We start from the raw sequence: 19,208 nt of genomic DNA, 5'->3' as shown, positions 1-19,208 counted from the left end.
TATCTCAAACCGTGTGTAGGACAAAATCCAATTTCCTTTCCTTAGATCTTAATTCCTTAACTAAGAAGTGTTCCATAGATTTTCTTTCCTCATGTTCTCACATAGACAAGTCACATCTAAAATAATTCTAACTACTCATCATCATGCCATCCCTTCCTTGCAACTTCGTATCCTAAAATTTATGTCTTTCTTGAAATGGTCACATTCACATACCTTGTTGGCCTAAGATACCTCTTTCTTCACCTTCAACCAAATCATTCAATTCAATCTTCTTTACTCCTACACCACAACCCCACCTTCCTAATCCCATTCATCAAATTCAAGTCCCCACCTCAACCCTAAAAATAAAATAGCCCTCTCATCATCATCTTTCATCCAACCCTATAAACTATTCTCAATAAAATAGTTTGATCAGTAATATCAAAGTTCACTGACATTATAACAGTCCAAAAAAATTATTTACAGATTATCATTCAAAAAATACCACATCAAATATAAAAGTTAAACTCACGATATTTCGGATGAACAAATTTCTTATCAACCGATCAACTTTTATCGGCTCAAAACCTCGGAACTTCACTGTAGTATTTAACCATAGTCAAATTACTAAATTTGATAAGGTAACCATCTTTTCACTAACATTAACATAAGATTGAAATATTTTCTATGATATAGTAATATTTTGTCTCCTAGTGTAACACCAAGCAACAACAAACGATTTCGTGTCACCAAACCCAACATTATAGTCAACAAACTCATAAACAAAATGATGAAAAAACTAAAACAAAAATTAAACACGACCCTTAGCATAAGAGGATTGAAAAAACCAAAACCTTCCAAATCCAAACCCTATAAAACCTATGAAACCGAAACCTCATCAACACAACAACCACCACAATTAACACTACCACCATCACCACCATTTGAACCACCATCACCACCATTTGAACCACCATCTCCAGCAATGCATCATCCAATCATAAAAAACAAACCTTTTCAATTCCCACAGACTCATTCATCTGTTCTCCCTGACCCCTCCAATTTCTTCTCCCCAAATCTGCTATCCACACCCCTCCCCACTAACTCTTTCTTCCAAAACTTTGTTCTCAAGAATGGCGACCAACCTGAATACATTCATCCATATCTCATCAAATCATCAAACTCATCACTTTCTGTTTCATACCCTTCTCGTTTCTTCAACTCTTCTTTCATATACCAGGTTTTCAACCCTGATCTAACTATCTCCTCAAGAGAAAAATCTGATCTTTATTCAAATATCAATCATAGAATATCTTCTTACAATGATCTCAGTGTTACTTTGGATATCCCTTCTTCAAATTTACGTTTTTTTCTTGTTAGGGGAAGTCCCTTTTTGACTTTCTCTGTAACACAACCAACCCCTCTTTCAATCACTACAATCCATGCCATTCTCTCGTTCTCTTCCAATGATTCTCTTACAAAACATACTTTCAGCTTTAACAATGGTCAAACATGGATTTTGTATGCTTCTTCACCTATAAGGTTGAGTCATGGTGTTTCTGATATCACTTCTGAAGCATTCTCTGGCGTAATTCGGATTGCTTTGTTGCCTGATTCTGATTTGAGACATGAGGATGTTCTTGACAGGTTTAGCTCTTGTTACCCTTTGTGTGGTGATGCTGTTTTTGCAAAACCATTTTGTGTTGAGTATAAATGGGAGAAGAGAGGTTGGGGTGATTTGTTATTGTTAGCACACCCTCTTCATCTTCAGCTTTTATCTGAGAATGAGTATAATAATGTTACTGTTTTGAATGATTTTAAGTATAAAAGCATTGATGGTGATCTTGTTGGTGTTGTTGGTGATTCATGGATTTTGAAAACTGATCCTGTTTCTGTAACTTGGCATTCTACCAAGGGTGTTAAAGAAGAATCTCATGATGAAATTGTTTCGGTTCTTTTGAGAGATGTTGAAGATTTGAATGCATCTGCAATAGCAACGAACTCGTCTTACTTTTACGGTAAGTTAATAGCAAGGGCTGCTAGGTTAGCATTGATAGCTGAAGAGGTTTGTTTCCTTGATGTGATTCCGAAAATAAGAAAGTTTTTGAAGGAGACCATTGAGCCTTGGCTTAATGGAACTTTTAATGGAAATGGTTTTCTTCATGATAAAAAATGGGGAGGTATTATAACCAAACAAGGATCTACTGATACCGGTGCTGATTTCGGGTTCGGTATTTATAATGATCATCATTATCATTTAGGATACTTTCTCTATGGAATTGCGGTGCTTGCTAAGATTGATCCAATTTGGGGTAGAAAGTATAAGCCTCAGGCTTATTCACTCATGGCAGATTTTATGACCTTGAGTAGAAATCCGAGCTCGAATTACACGCGTTTAAGGTGTTTCGATCTTTTTAAATTGCATTCATGGGCTGGAGGGTTAACCGAGTTCGGAGATGGAAGAAACCAGGAGAGTACTAGTGAAGCTGTGAATGCATATTATTCAGCAGCTTTGATGGGTTTGGCGTACGGCGACACTCATCTTGTTGCAATCGGATCGACACTTACGTCATTGGAAATTCATGCAGCTCAAACATGGTGGCATGTAAAAGACGGTGATAATATTTACGACGAAGATTTTGAGAAAGAGAATAAGGTAGTTGGTGTTCTTTGGGCTAACAAGAGAGACAGTGGACTGTGGTTTGCTCCTGCTGCTTGGAAAGAATGTAGACTCGGGATTCAACTCTTACCGTTGCTTCCTATTTCCGAAGTTCTGTTTTCGAATGTCGATTTTGTGAGGGAGCTTGTGGAGTGGACATTGCCTGCTTTGAATCGGGAAGGTGTTGGAGAAGGATGGAAAGGGTTTGTTTACGCATTGCAAGGAATTTATGATAATGAAAGTGGATTGCAGAAGATAAGAAGCTTGAATGGTTTTGACGATGGAAACTCGTTGACGAATCTCTTGTGGTGGATTCATAGTAGAGGTAATGAAGATGATGAGTTTGGTCATCATGGAAAACAATGCTGGTTTGGTCATTACTGTCATTAGGATTTATGTATTGTTTAATGATTTCAAATATTTTAGTTGAAATAAGTTATAATAAAGTTCATGCATTGTTCTTATTTATGTAGTTAACAAATGTTGGTCTCTTATTGTTTCACTGTGAATAAAAGTGTGCTGTGTTTGCTTTTCAATTCATTCTGAGTTTGCTTTATACTTTTTTGACATTTTCAATTTTAAAAGTAAAGGTAACCATTAGTTCATGGATGCTATCCAAAGTCATTGAAATAATCACATGTGTAGGTGTCGGTTTCGGACACCGACAATGACATTGACACATTTTTTTTCCGAGATGTCGGTATTATATAACATTATAACTACACTAAAACCAAAATTCCATATCCTTGTTATGTAATACCTATAATTACAGAAACATAAAGAGGTTTTTTTATGATGGAAGTCCTGTATTTTTCATCTGGGAAATTGGTGATACATTGCACCAATAATATTTTAACAAGAAAAATTATACTTCATGATCCAAAATCCTAAAGTCAAATTTCCGAAAACCTATGTAGCATTTATGTAGCACCGGCCCTTCAAATTGATGGTTTGTTTGGTTTCGAACACTCCTACACGACACCGACGCGTGTAGTTATTTTCAAATCTTTCACTTTTTCAAATTATTACGAGTGATAACGTGTGTCAGTGTTGCGTCTGGTGCTTTATATAGCAGAGATGCGCTGTGCACAAAAACAGAGTATTTTTCAGTGAACTAGATGTTGGCTTCAATCCAGTACTGCTTATTATATATTGTGCCACAAGCCACTCAATAAAAGTTTGAAAATTTCAAATAATAACTTTTGTCTTAAATCTAGTTTCTTATAAAAGAAGATTTGATGTTGAGATTTTTTGCAGAAGCACACAAGGAATAAAAGATGAGGATGTTTATAGAATATTTGAAAGTGAACTTTTCCATAAAAATGGAAGAATAAGAAAACAATATTCTTAAAACTACAAAAGAAAAATCTTTCTTCAAACAAGTTACCTCATAATATGCTAAACAGTTTCTTCATGCCATCTCTTCCTTGAACATTCAAGTACAGAAACAGATTTTCTTTCGTAGGTTCTTTTTCTTAGGACTATGTTTCCATGTTTTTGTTGTGAAATATGTATAACTCGTAAAGATCCTTTCATTTTGTTCAATCAATTCCTTTCTTCTTACAATTCCAAATTCTTTTCTTTTATGCTTAACTTTTATCTTCAATATAAAACACATTCACCAACCTTTCTATTTCTCTCCAACTAACTTTAACTGTCACATCCAAATCCAAGCTACTTTGTCATATTCAAACTCACCATGCTGAAAAAACTCGGTCGAACTCTCAAAGGTAAACAAAAGCCAAGACCAAGACCAACCCTTCTACCTCCTCCTCCTCCTCCACCTCCTCCTCCACCACCTCCACCGCCTCCTCCTCCTCCACCACCACAACAACAACCATCACCTCCTCCACCTCCTCCTCCTCCACCTCCACCTCCTCCTCCTCGAAAACAACCAACAAATACTCCTTTTCTCTTCCCTCAAGTCCACTCCACAGTTCTCCCCGACCCTTCAAACTTCTTCTCTCCAAACCTTCTCTCATCACCACTCCCTACAAACTCTTTCTTCCAAAACTTTGTTCTAAAAAATGGAGACACGCCTGAGTATATTCACCCTTACCTCATCAAATCCTCAAACTCCTCCCTCTCCCTCTCTTACCCTTCTTGCACCTCTAACTCTTCTTTCATAACCCAAGTCTTCAACCCTGATGTCACCATTTCCGCCTCCACGAAAACCAACCAAGATTCACATCAAAACCATGTGATTTCTTCCTTCAGTGATCTTAGTGTCACTTTGGACATTCCCTCGTCTAACCTACGATTCTTCCTTGTAAGAGGAAGCCCTTTCTTGACAGCATCAGTGACCGGCCACACGCCACTTTCCATCACCACCATTCATTCCATCCTTTCATTCTCGTCTAATAACTCCCTAACCAAGCACACCTTGAAGCTCAACAATGGCCAAACATGGCTCATATACACATCCTCCCCAAGCACATTCAATCATAGTCTTTCTGAGATTACCTCCGAAAGCTATTCCGGCATAATAAGGATGGCAGTGTTGCCTGATTCTGATCCTAAGTACGAGATAATCCTCAACAGGTTCTGTTCTTGTTACCCTACTTCTGGTGATGCAACATTCACGAAACCATTCTGCGTAGAATATAAATGGGAGAAGAAAGGTTGGGGAGAATTGTTAATCCTTGCTCATCCAGTTCATCTTCAACTTTTAGCTACAAGTGATAATTGTGATGTAACAGTGCTTCATGATTTGAAGTATAGAAGCATCGACGGCGAGCTCGTTGGTGTTGTTGGAGACTCATGGCAATTGAAAACTCATCCTGTTTCTGTTACATGGCATTCAACCAAAGGTATCAATGAAGAATTCCATGAGGAAATTTGCTCAGCACTTTCTGACGACGTGGATGCTTTAAGTCCCTTAGGAATAGCCACACCGACATCATGCTATTTTTATGGAAAGCTGATAGCAAGAGCAGCAAGGTTGGCATTGATAGCTGAAGAAGTGAATGACCTTGATTCCATACCTGCTATCAATAAGTTCTTGAAAATGATGATCGAGCCATGGTTGAACGGAACGTTTAATGGAAATGGTTTTCTCTATGATGGTAAATGGGGAGGAATTGTTACTAAACAAGGCTCTACTGATTCCAATGCAGATTTTGGATTCGGTATTTATAACGATCATCATTACCATTTAGGATACTTTCTCTACGGAATCGCAGTGCTTGCTAAGATTGATCCATTTTGGGGAAGGAAAAATAAACCTCAAGCCTATTCACTTATGGCAGATTTCATGAACTTGGGAAGAAAATCATCGTCAAACTCAAATTATACGCGTTTAAGATGTTTCGATCTCTACAAGTTTCATTCATGGGCTGGAGGGTTAATCGAATTTGCAGACGGAAGAAATCAAGAGAGTACTAGCGAAGCAGTGAATGCATACTATGCTGCAGCGTTGATGGGAATGGCGTACGGTGACACGCAACTCATCGCAACCGGATCAACACTTGCAGCGCTCGAAATCCATGCAGCTCAAATGTGGTGGCATATAAAAGGAGGAGATACACTCTATGTTGAAGAATTTTCCAAAGAGAACAAAGTGGTGAGTGTTGTTTGGTCTAATAAGAGAGATAGTGGACTATGGTTTGCACCTTCTCAATGGAGAGAATGCAGGCTTGGTATTCAGGTTTTACCGTTATTGCCGATTACGGAGGCATTGTTCTCTGATGTTGGTTATGTGAAGGAGCTTGTGGAGTGGACATTGCCTAATTTGAATAGGAAAGGTGTTAGTGAAGGGTGGAAAGGTTTTATATATGCAATGGAAGGGACTTATGATAAAGAAAGTGCATTGGTAAAGGTTAGAGGATTGAAAGGTTTTGATGATGGTAACTCAATGAGTAATTTGTTGTGGTGGATTCATAGTAGAGGTTATGGTGAAGAAGAGGAGTTTGATCATGGAAAACACTGCTGGTTTGGCCATTACTGCCATTAAGTTGGAAATGGTTTGGCCTTTATTTGAAAGATTTTAATGCGATATTGTCTTGATATTCGTACTTTTATAGGTTTCTCCGGTTTGATGTCCGGTGTGATTTTTAGATTTTTCTTATTTGTTGACGGGTATGGTTTTTAAAATATTGATTAAGTGTGTAAAATATATATGTTTGTGTATTTAATGTTTTATTTTGAGATATTTGATATTAGTCGAAGAGAATGTGAAGTTTGTTATTTTTGGGTGAAAAATCATTTATTTGAGAATATACTATGATTTTAAATAAAGATATTTAAGAGCCAACTTCAGTCTATTTTTTAAATAGTTTTCTTATAATGCACTCTTCTATTTAAATTTTCAAATGATATATTTTATTTATTTAAAATAACCAAATTTTTCAATTTAATTTTTAAAATAACCATTATTTTAAATTATTTATTAATATAATCATGTTTTATGCACTCCTCTAAAACATGTGTCAGTTGGACTGACGCATGCATGTTGTCATTTGAACATAAACGCCAATATCATTGGCACATGCATGCAGGTGAAGCCAATGCAATTGGCGCATACTCTATTATATCAAATGTATGCGCTATTGCACGTGGCGCATGCTTTCTATATTATTTTTTTAGAACTTTTTATATGTTATATTTATATAAAACTGAAATAAACTAAATAAATAGATAAATGAAAAATAATTATTAATATTATGATATAAATTTAAAATACATAACAATTGACAAAAAAATCAATAACCCACCTGATTGAAACGTGTCTCTGTTCCACATCCTGGTGTATTAGGCTGCCTTCGAGGTCTCCCACAATTTCCTTGAGGTGTTTGGGGTCTTTGAGTGCTGACATGATGCAATGGTGGCTGGTGTGAAGGTCCGGTGGAAGGTCCAGCGGTATTTGATAAATTTGTCATTATTTCTCCCCAATAATTGGGGGTGTTGCCGTAATTGAGTTTGGTGTCCATGTTGTCGTAGTTAGATCGTTGTGGTTAGGTTGTTTGTGGACGGTATAGTTGCCCGAATTGGGACATTGGATCATTTTGGAAACGAAACAATGATTCATGTGGTGTAATAAAGTCATACAATGTTTGAATATTGTGACGATGGGATGTTTGGGTGTTCATAAGTGAGGGGCTATGATGGCATGAGGTTGAATCGTATGAATCATACGGGTTATAGACAGATGTGGTGGTTGCGTATGGTTGTTGGTGGTTAAAATTTGGTTCTTGATTTTGAGTTTGGGTGTGTGGGATGAATTGGTTGCGAGGTTGGATGTTTGGTGGTGGAGTGTATATAGTAGGGTGATGGTGTGAGGTTGATCGTTGGGTTTGGGTGGTTGACATTGTTCTTGGGCAGGGATTTGTTGTTAGGCGTATGATGACGAAGGTCGTTGGCGTGGATCAATCAAATATCTTGGCTCATACACAGACCATGGCGTTGTAACCGATCTAAACCATGTCATATAAAGTTGAGTTGGTCTAGCATCATATATAATTGGTTTGTTTAAGATGTGTTATCGTTGATTCCTCCAATGACGACACATATCTTTTGCGAAGTCTCTCCAATCAGAATAATCCCATTGGCCATCGACTCTTTGTTGATGTCAATCTCCCAAACACGTTGGAGGTTTTGGAATTTGTTGTTGCATGTCGAACTGTAGTTTCACATGGTCACTCTGGTGCGTCTCCACAGTAGTGAACCGGATTATTGGTGTTTTTGCAGACCAAACTGCACCATCATCATGGTTAACCTAATGGTCAAGACCTAGATACGGCCTCCAGATAAACTATATAAGAATTTGACATGATTAAAGGATATGTAATTGGATCTTTTTAAAATCAAAAGTATAGTTGTTTAGTAGTAATACATCGTCTGGTCCAATGTGGTCTAAAATATTGCGATAGACTACTATAGCGTGTTTAGGACACCTGTTGTAGTTCATCCCCTTAACTAACCACTTAGATCGAAAAGATTGAAAATATATTAGTTACAGTCAGTTGTAGTATAAAGTCTAACAAATTAGAAGATTTAAGATAAACTTACTTTGTTGCATAGAGGAATGTGAATGGTTTCTCGTTGACCGAGACGAGTGACGGTATTCTTGACCAACTTTATGCTTGTAGCAAATAGGCGCAAGAATAAAACGTACAAGTATTTTTTTGGCATTTTTACACAACAAACTATATAGATGAGATAAAACACTTGAACTCCAACTATATCTGCCTACTTTATTTATGTTTCGTAACAACGGAAAATACATAATATTTACCGTATTACCAGTACTTTTAGGAAATAATAAATTACCAAATAGAATAACATCGAGCTTTAATTATCTTTTCATACTCAGTAGATTCTTCGTTTAATGTTATACTTGAATAATACTATTTAAGATATTTTAAATTAATACCTTGACCCCTAGGTTGACCCGAAGTCTGTCCCGTAGTTGCGTCTTCACACAAAAGGGCACCAAACAATTCCTCGCAAATGGAGTTATCTTGGTTAACTCTACCATTTACAGTCTTACTATCGATAGGTGGACCTAACAACATATAGACGTCCTCAAGTGTGACGGTACGCTCACCGAAAGGAAGGTGAAATGTGTGGGTCTCGGGTCTCCATCTTTCTACCAAAGCAAGAATAAATTTGTAATCAACTGAGTATGAGACTATGTTGAGTAGATTACCAAAATCACGTCTTCATAGATACAGTTCTATCAAAGGGTCGTGTGGCACATATTCATGTACACGAGATCGAAATATCTTTGGGTCCTAACAAAAGATAATTAAGAAATAAGTAAGAATAAGTAATAAAAAATAGAGATATTTTGTTAGGAAATAAGAATAAGTAATAAACAATAGAGAATAAGTAATAACATACAAATGTCGCAATATTGTCGATTGTTCCTCGATGTTCATCATCCATGGTCAATAGAGACATTTTGTTGAATGCGTTTGAGTATTTGTTGTTGATAGGTTGAGCGTTGCAGATAGGTTGAGTGTTTGATGGAAAGACTGATAAACATCAGTATTTATAGATGTGAAAGTAGGTTGAGTGTAAGGTTAAGGATAAGTTGCATTCACGTAAAAGTTTCTTTTGCATGTGATGTATGAACACACGCCATTAGGGTTGGCGCATTTATGTCTTTTTAGAGCAGGCATCATTGTGGTTGGTGCATGTGTTTGTCCTTTTAGGACAGGGGGGATCATGCAGGGAATCATGCATGGCACATGCCTTGTTTTGTTATGGCGCATGCATTATTTTCTATGATCATGCGCCATTGGTAAGGGCGCATGCGTTGGACAGTGAAAATGGAATCATGCAGGGACTCGTGGCAGAGATTCGTTGTAGTTTGAATCTCAGGCTTATGCATGAAAGATTCTTCTTATAAGCCACTGCAAATGGCGCCTAAGTTAAAACCATATAGCATGCGCCACACCTTATGTCACATACCTTGATTTATGGATATTCACCATTATCCCTATTTAAATGCATGTTAATACGTGATCAATACACTCACTATCAAACACTAAACTTGCATCTTACAAAAACGGATTCATCACCACATTACATGATCAATGCCCATACTGATGGTGAAATATTTGAATATGAGTTATTCGATTTTTGTTTTCATAACATAGAAGTTACTCGGTTTCCAATAAATAAACGATCAAATTTTTCACATTTGAAACAAAGAATAGAAAATAAATTGCAGTGTAGTCAAGTGGGACAAATCATCTACAAAAATCCGGTGTTTTTTGCAGTCAACCAAGTTAAATTTTATCAGTTGAAGATTCGAGATGATAACGATGTTCATCATATGTTTCTCAGTCATGAACAAGCTAGATTCAATGATATTGAGTTATATATTTTAACACAATAAAATCAATTGTCTCAGTTTGTTGGTTTGTCACAAGTGTTTTGTGAAACTGATGACGACAAACAAGCTGAAGTCGATGTTGTTGACGAGGAAGAAGAAGAATACGAGTTATTGATTGATGAAATGAGGAACGATGAAATTGTCTACCACCAGCAAGAGCCATTACCAATTAGTCATGTATATTGTCCACCTCAACACATGACAAGTTTAAATTTAGGTGCAGATGAACCTTCGTCATATATATTTTACAATCCTTATGTGAAAATTCAAGGATCATTGAAAGAAGGAGACAAATTTTGCACAAAATAAGATTGTGTCAGAGCCATTAAAAAGCATCACATGGAATTATCAGTTGATTATAGGGTTGATCAAACTAATGCAACGAGGTATAAGATTTATTATCGTAATGAGATCTACCTATTCCGGTTGTTAGCATCTTACTGGAAGAGGAGTGATTCTTGGGAGATAGGTTCTATGGGTCCAGTTCACACATGCTTAATCACGAACCCAGTGCAGGATCATCACAAACTCAACTCTCATTTAATATGCGATAAAATTTTGTCTGTCATTAATGATAATTCGTCATTAAAGGTGAGTACAATAATCTCGCATATTATTATACAATACGAGTATACTCTATCATACAAGAATTCATAGATAGCTAGGACTAAGGCAGTTGAAAAAGTGTTTGGCAATTGGGAAGAGTAATACAAAGAACTTCCAAAATACTTGGTGGCACTTAAGCATTATGCTTCAGGGGCTATTGTCAATTTGGAAATGTTGTCGGCGTATACCCAGACGGGACTTGTGTTAGTGATAATGGCATATTCCACCGACTCTCTTAGGCGTATCAACCATGCATCAAATGTTTTGATTTTTGTAAACCTATCATACAAATTAATGGTACATGGTTGTACGGGAAATATAAAGGAATGATACTGATGGCAGTGACACAAGATGAAAACAACAATATTTTTTCAATCGCCTTTGCACTAGTTGAAGGGGAGACTGCTAGGGGATGGAGTTTTTTCCTAAAAAATTTCTGATTGCACATTGCTCCTCAACCTAACTTATGTTTGATATCAGACAGACACCCGTCAATTGTGAGTGCCTATAAAAACATTGATAATGGCTAGCAGGATCCTCCTTCGACACATGTATACTGCATTAGACATATCGCTCAAAATTTTATGCGGGAGATCAAAGACAAAATGTTACGGAAGAAGGTTGTCAACGCAGGATATGCATTAATAAAACCTTCTTTCAAACACTACCGCGAAAGCATCAGATTGTCAAACGCAGATGCAGTAAGGTGGATCGACAATATTCCATTGGAGAAGTGGACTAGGGCATACGACAACGGTCAATGATGAGACCTCATGACAATTAATCTTGTGGAATCAATGAACTCTGTCTTCAAAGGCATCTGAAACCTACCGATAACCGCTTTAGTGCAAGCAACCTATTTTAGGCTAGGGGTGTTGTTTGAGATCAGACGTTCCAAATGGAGTTCAGTGTTACAATATGGGCAATTGTTCAATGATGCTTCATTGAAATTCATTAAAGATGAAGCTGTCAAAGCTAACACACATGTGGTTATGGTGTTTGACCGTACTAAAGGTTGGTACAGTGTTGCTGAGTCAATGAATCACAATGAAAGCATGCTAAGGGGACACTATCAAGTGGAACTAGATAGAGGTTGATGCGACTGCGGAAAGTTCCAAGCCTTTCGTATGCCCTGCTCCCATGTCATAGCGACATGTTCAAAGGTTCGACAAGATCCTTCCAACTTACTATCCAACGTTTACAAAGTCATAAACTGTTGCAATGTTTACGAAATTAGCTTTTCGGTGGTAGTAAAAGAGGATTACTGACCTACATATCAATGAGACATTCTCTGGCACAATGAAATAATGTGAAGAAAGAAAAAGGACCGCCCAAACAGCACCTGTATTTGAACCGAAATGGATACGGCGAATAAAATGATTAAATTATGTAGTTTATGTCGCCAACCCGATCATAATCATACAAACTCTTCCAGTATTGGACCAAGCACAACAACATAAGTTTAATTGTAACCATTTTGCTTTATATTAAAAATAACATTCATTTCATATGATAAGTAGAACAAATATAATAATTAAACAACAACACAAGCAACTACAACAAATAAAATATCATCACAAACAAATACAACACATAAACAATATAACTATGCGATTACAACCATCAAAATAATTTTGTGAGAAGTATACATCATCATGTGAATGTCTCTGTCAGTTTTAACATCCACCCAAAAACAAACTTCTCCATTTTGGTTGAACGTGGTATCAAACCATTCAATTCTTCTGATATTTTCACCCTTTGCAATCTCTCCATCTAACCAACAGTTCAAGATCATGTTAAGATGTTCGAACTTATCTACATTCCAAAGTCGGATCTTTATTGGAGATTGCACTATTGAAAAAATTAAATCGATATTTCTCTTGTGAATATAATGACACATATATGATATGAAGACATTTTACAGAAAAATGAAAGGAGAATGAAGAAAAATGAAATGAGATAGTAAGAAGATATGTGAAAAATTATTGGAAGGTGATGTTGTATTTATAGATGGAGTGGTGGAGCAATAGTCACATGCATTGACACGTATATAGAGTGGACTATGCATGCGTCATTGCATGTGGTGCCTACATATGCATGCGCCACTCCTAGTGACGTTATGACCATGGATGCGCCGGTGTATGTAGCGTCAATGAATAATATTTTTATTGGATGCGCCAATGTATCTGGCGCCTTTGTTAAATATTTTTGTAAAAGTGATTATTTTAATCAATATTTTAAAATAATAATTATTTTAGAATTTTAATTGAAAAACTTGATTATTTAAAAAAAATCTCAATGATGATGTTTTTCTTAGTTCCTTATGATAGACAAATTGAGTATACTAATGACTCATTGCCAAAACATTAAGCTCAAAATGTGAAAGTGTAGTATCATGATGTTTAGATAAACTAAAGAAAGTAATTACTATTATTTTTTCCAAAGTAATAATTAGATCGAGTAATCCTCTAATTTTAATTTATAAAATTAATTCTCTTTATTTTGAATTTAAAAATTTTTAATCAACTTTTTAAGTTTTTTCATAAAAAATTAATAATATATTTATTTTTTAATTTATATTTTAATCTATAAAATTTCATAACAAATTTATATACGATGTTATATTTAAAAAAAATCATTTAAGTAGTCATAATTTAAAAATAATTGAATATAAAATATGAGTCTTCTGAACAAAATAAATACTTGAAAACTATATTTTATTATAAATTAAAAATAAGTTACAAGTTATATTTTTTTCTTTCTTGAAAAATAATATATATACTAGTAAAAGTGAGATGCTCCAATCGGACATTCTCGTAACTATTTATTGAACTGGAATGACAATAAAAAAAATTAAAATTGTAAAACGACACGTGGTTCTGCGTTTAATGAGAATAGAAAAATATTCCCCCACTTGTGTAGAAAAACCACAGTGATCGAAGAACTGAAGAGTGTGTTGAGAAGTTAGGTAGCAGAAACAAAAATGGGGGAAGAGAAAGAAGATCCACAGAAACTGAAGCGATTAGCGGCGGATTCATACGATTACGACAACGACTCACGATGGCCCGATTATTGGGCCAACGTTCTCATCCCTCCTCACATGTCCTCTCGCTCCGACGTCGTTTCGCACTTCAAACGCAAATTCTATCAACGCTATGTTGTAAGCATTCTTTTTGCCCTAATTAGGTCACCATAGCAGAGCATGAATTGGTTCGTGTTATTTATTTTATTTTTTATTTTTTAATTAGTATTACATTTATCTTCAACAGTAATAAATATTTTTTTTTTGGGTTTATTATTTGTATTCAATTATTCATGGTGTTGAGTAGTTGCTATATCCCTGCTATAGAATTGCGGCTAAGTACGATTTAAACAAATCTATGTTTTAGATTATCTATGCTTGACGACCTTGATTGTTGGATTATTTGTGAAATTTTGTTTTTGATGAGGTTGTTTGTGATTTTCTTTAGTAAATTAGAGGATGTTTATGAGAATAGCAACACTGTTTAGTATAAAAAGTTGATGAAGTTGATTATTTGACAACCCTGATTATTGGATTATTTGTGAAATTTTGCTTTTGATGAGCTCGTTGGTGATTGTTTTAGTAAAAGTTGATTATGAAAAGAGTGAAGTTCTGTTTTTGTTGAGATTGTTTTGTGATTTTGTAGTATGTATTAGAGGGTTTTATCAGAATAGCATATCAACATTATTTTGTACCAAAAAATTGATGAGAATATACATCAATATAGGGGTGATTTTAAAGAAAAAGTTGTTTAGAATGTAGCTTCGCACTCCACCACATATATATGCCTTCTTGCAATTTACATTTAGTGTGTATTTGGAAACTTGTGTTTTCGCTTTGCCGTGCTTTCTATTTGTGGTGTGGACGTGAACTCAAAGTTCTAACATGATAGTGTGTATAGTTTCAGTGGGAATGTTGGAATTGATTTTGCCTCCTCTTAAACATTGTTTTGGTAAAATACAATACATGTGCTTCGTTACTACTAGGTAAAATTTACTTTGACTACAACACTTGGTTTGACTAGAATTAATACAGGTAGCCTTTGCGTTGAGTTGATTTTTGTTTTACCAATTTTTGCTTCAAACTTGCTTTTGAAGTAAAAACATCTAGACATAAATCACTTCACTTCAAACTTAGTTAATGGAATTCCATGTAAAAGTTGTGTATATCAAAACAGTGCAAAACCGTGTTTTCTTTATGAGATTTCGGCTGTGTTAATTTTATTGTGAACTTTTTTGGAGGGTTGTATGTATGTATAGAGATTGTCTACACATGTTTTACGATAGAACATATGATATCATTTATATAATATATAAGCCTTTTTTGTTGTTGTAAACAAGGCATTGTATTTTGATGCTGCATAATTGCATATTTTATATCAAGAAAATATGTCATGTCTTCACTAAATTCGAAAATTGATTGTAACTATTGGATACCAAACAGGATTCAGATCTTGTGGTAGAACCGATGTCTTTTGGCAGTTCATCTCAGCCACCACGGCCGACACCTACCCCCTCGTCATCATCAGCACCGCCCCGGTCAAATGATCAAGCTCGTGCAAGAAGCACTGGTGAATATTTTATTTCTGCTAATTTCATCTTTTTAATTGAACAAAGAGCTTGTGATGGGTGGAGCACATCTTGGTTACCATGTTCATTTGATCTTTGTTTCATGCTGCGCTGAGTTTTACTATATGCGTTGGATTTTTCTGCAGGATCAACTAATAGAACTTCTGGAACATCTGCAACTGCGGGTTCTAATCCACCTCCTCTGCGTTGGGATCGACAAACGATTCTATTCTCTGTTAATGCTTGGGTAAAGTCTTTTCACTGTTGATCATAAATTCCGACATATCATATTCTGGTTCAGATATGCCCTATTGGCATATTGACAGTTTTGATTACTGTGTTTGACTCTTTGTTTCTGATCACTTGATGAAATTGTATTTATATTCTAAAAGATCTTTGTTCTTAAGAATTGTACATGTCAATTATATGCTAGTATGCAACTGCCGAACATACTTGTTTTGATTACTATTCAAATTTCCAGGTTGAGCACTTGTTATGGGGAAAGAGAGAGGGAAATTATAATTAGGAAGAATGTATTGAAATTGTGAATTTGGCAAATATACATGATAAATGATTCTTTCTATTTATGTTTGGAGTCACTTTTGTTGATGTCCATGAGGTGTCAAACTCAGTAGTAAAAGTTTGACCTTATCAAGTTATAACCTCAATGGACACTGTTCAAATCTTCTTAGAGATGGTTGTAAAATGTTTATTTAGTGCCAATTTAATTTATACTATTTTTTTTTTATAAATTACATTTCTGTTGCTGTTGCTGATGTTTTCATTGAAACGTTTTCTGCAGGTGTTTGTTGTGGCTTTCCTTGCAGCTGTTCCAGTGATACCTAAGCATCTTTCTCATAGGGCTTATCGTCTTTCTTTTATGGGCACTACATGTTCTTCTCTATACTCATTGTACTCACAATATGGGGTAAGTTTTTGCTTTTGATTTTACAGCTAACATTATCTTCTTTATGTTATGGTTCATCTATCTTCAATATGTTGTATGTTATTTTGTGCAATTGCAGAAACCAAGAGCGTGGAATATGCAGGCCTTGCAAGTTTACTTTCAATCAATAATTGCTTCAAAGGATTTTATATACTTTGTGTACTGCCTTACCTTTGTTACATCGCATCTTTGCCTTAAATGTGAGTATTCCTTGGTCCAATCCCACCATATTCTTATCTGTTTATTCCTGAAGGGATACTTCCCCATCATGCCTTCAATAACAAGTTTTAATTATGTTGCAGTTGCTTTGATCCCTATCTTATGTTGGTCATTTGAACACGTTGCCAAGTTCCTTAGACGTAATTTCAGTCGCTCTACCTTGTACAGGTAAAAATAGCCTCACAGTTTTATACCAAAATGTAGCGATCCACAGACTATAATATTGCTAAAAGCGACATCATCACTCTCATTAAGCATAGGACCGTAACTCCCTCTATATATGTTTATAATCACATCTGTAGGCGTAATAATTGTTTATTGTTAGTCATTTTTCTAGACTTCCACCTAGCTCAACTCCAAATAGTGGATTGCATGCAATTTTTGTTTAGGGAGACTATTTTTTGGTATGCATCAAGTGTCAAATATCTAATCTAAGTTTGTTTTTTTGCTTGAATAGGAAGTACTTGGAAGAGCCTTGTGTTTGGGTGGAGTCAAACAATACTACTCTCAATATACTAACATCGCACGCAGAGATTGGACTTGGATTTCTACTCATCATCTCGCTGTTCTCGTTAGTTTCTCAAACTTTTTCTTTCCAACCTTTTCCTTAATATTTCGTGACATATCATTTTTCTATGGAAGTTGTTGTTTGCATCATGTAACCCTTATTTTCGAACAACACTTGCAGGTGGCAACGCAACATAATACAAACATTCATGTACTGGCAGGTTTGTTTCAATTTGATCTGTACATATATACATGCCTATTTTATTTTTTATTGGTTTGAGTAATTCTAATTGAATCTATTAAACTCCTTTCCGTGCATGCTCATGTAATGAATAACAAATGCATGACTAGAAGCAGTCTGAAATTATCTCTAGTGCTTGGTTAGGTAAACCATATTTAATGAGTTAATTTGTCTAAGGCGGAAATATCTATAATCTGCTTGATACCTAAATCACTAAAAAAGACTTGTTTTCCAAAGAGTATTTGGATGACAAATATTCCGTAGAACTTACAAGAAATATCTTATTGTATGACAAGAAGCTGTTCTCTTGGGTCTAACTCAACCCTACAAAATCGGCTGGTAGAGTGAGGATTGCCCCCACTTATAAACACATTTTCATGTCATATATTATCCAATGTGGGACTCTTAACAGTTATATTCAGGCTTTCATATGATAAGTGTTTATTGAATTAGCGGTTATTTACCAAGTATTTAATTAAGTTGTCTATCTAAATATCTCCTTAATATGAGATCCATTACATAAACGTGTGAGAATAGAATAGAAAGAAAAACAAAAAATCAGGTGAGAAGTCACCTTAATAGATGATTTTTTTTTTGCAACTACATGTTGATGTTAAAGTTACCAGTTTTATTTTATTTAATTTTTTGGTATCAATGAGCATTGTCCTTACTATAATATACATAGAGAAAAAAAAAACTTATTTGTGCTGATAGAAATCTCCTCGCAAGTTAAATATTTAGATCATTTATTGCCGCTGCACGGTGCAACAAGTTGCAGAGCTGTTTGATTTTGAGAGAAATATTTTTTCTCTTAATCTATCGGTTCTACAGGACGTTGTGCTGTGCAGCAGCTGTAGATGATCCATACATAACCTCTAAATGAATAAGTAAAATATTACCTCAAGACATACTGGCATTTATTTGAGTTTGTCTTTCATCCTGCAGCTTTTGAAGCTCATGTATCATGTTCCTGTTACTGCTGCATACCATCAGAGTGTTTGGGCTAAAATTGGGAGGACGATCAATCCACTCGTCCACCGTTATGCACCGTTCTTGAAGACTCCTCTATCTGCAGTTCAAAGATGGTGGCTAAGGTAGAAGTTTGGCTAAAGTTGTTATTTTTTAGAATTGGAACAACACCAAGTAGACATTTTTGTGTTTTTAACCTCCAAATACAAATTGGTTACAGAGAACTGAAGTAAACTTTGGGAAGAATAATGATTTAGTTGTTATTGACTATTTGATTAAGTATTGTATGCATAATTACACTTAGGTTTATTCCTATTAACCAATCATATCTGAGAAACAATTTTCTATTTAAATTGTTCTCTCTGAAAGCTGCACACTTGCAAGTTGCAAGGAAATGAGCAATCACGTTTGATCTTATCCTTACAAATCAAATGAACCATAAAGTTAGGTCTATGTACTTTTGTAAAAACATTGTTTTCATTTTCATTTTTAGAATGTTTTCATTTTAACATATTAATGAAAACGTGTTACTTTTGAAATGAGTCATTATGATAGACAAAAGATGTTTACTAGTTAAGGATGATGTTCATGAAATAATCAAGTTGTGTACTTGCTAAAAAAAAGACAATGAGGGTGTTTGTGTGCTGAGAGT

The 19,208-nt window shown here is 35.3% G+C and overlaps 3 protein-coding genes across 3 annotated transcripts; all 3 read left to right on the top strand.

The window, feature by feature from the left end:
- Positions 1-326: 326 nt before the first annotated feature.
- Positions 327-3,174, top strand: LOC127120462 (probable endo-1,3(4)-beta-glucanase ARB_01444). Its single transcript, XM_051050897.1, has one exon. It carries the CDS (start codon positions 767-769, stop codon positions 3,026-3,028), a length of 2,262 nt encoding a protein of 753 aa, XP_050906854.1. The 5' UTR covers positions 327-766; the 3' UTR covers positions 3,029-3,174.
- A 939-nt stretch (positions 3,175-4,113) lies between these two features.
- On the top strand, positions 4,114-6,809 carry LOC127120453 (ascus wall endo-1,3(4)-beta-glucanase). The gene has a single exon (XM_051050888.1). It carries the CDS (start codon positions 4,338-4,340, stop codon positions 6,588-6,590), a length of 2,253 nt encoding a protein of 750 aa, XP_050906845.1. The 5' UTR covers positions 4,114-4,337; the 3' UTR covers positions 6,591-6,809.
- Positions 6,810-13,896: 7,087 nt separating this feature from the next.
- Positions 13,897-18,865, top strand: LOC127120444 (uncharacterized). The gene is made up of 9 exons (XM_051050875.1): positions 13,897-14,244; positions 15,550-15,676; positions 15,821-15,921; positions 16,477-16,602; positions 16,700-16,820; positions 16,923-17,007; positions 17,297-17,410; positions 17,528-17,567; positions 18,533-18,865. Exons 1-9 carry the CDS (start codon positions 14,068-14,070, stop codon positions 18,683-18,685), a joined length of 1,044 nt encoding a protein of 347 aa, XP_050906832.1. The 5' UTR covers positions 13,897-14,067; the 3' UTR covers positions 18,686-18,865.
- The last annotated feature ends 343 nt before the right edge of the window (positions 18,866-19,208 follow it).

Source organism: Lathyrus oleraceus, chromosome 1 (assembly GCF_024323335.1).
Source record: "Lathyrus oleraceus cultivar Zhongwan6 chromosome 1, CAAS_Psat_ZW6_1.0, whole genome shotgun sequence".
Taxonomy (NCBI): Eukaryota; Viridiplantae; Streptophyta; class Magnoliopsida; order Fabales; family Fabaceae; genus Lathyrus; species Lathyrus oleraceus.
The sequence above is the reverse complement of the archived record's forward strand: the minus strand, read 5'-3'. Positions and strand labels throughout refer to the sequence as shown.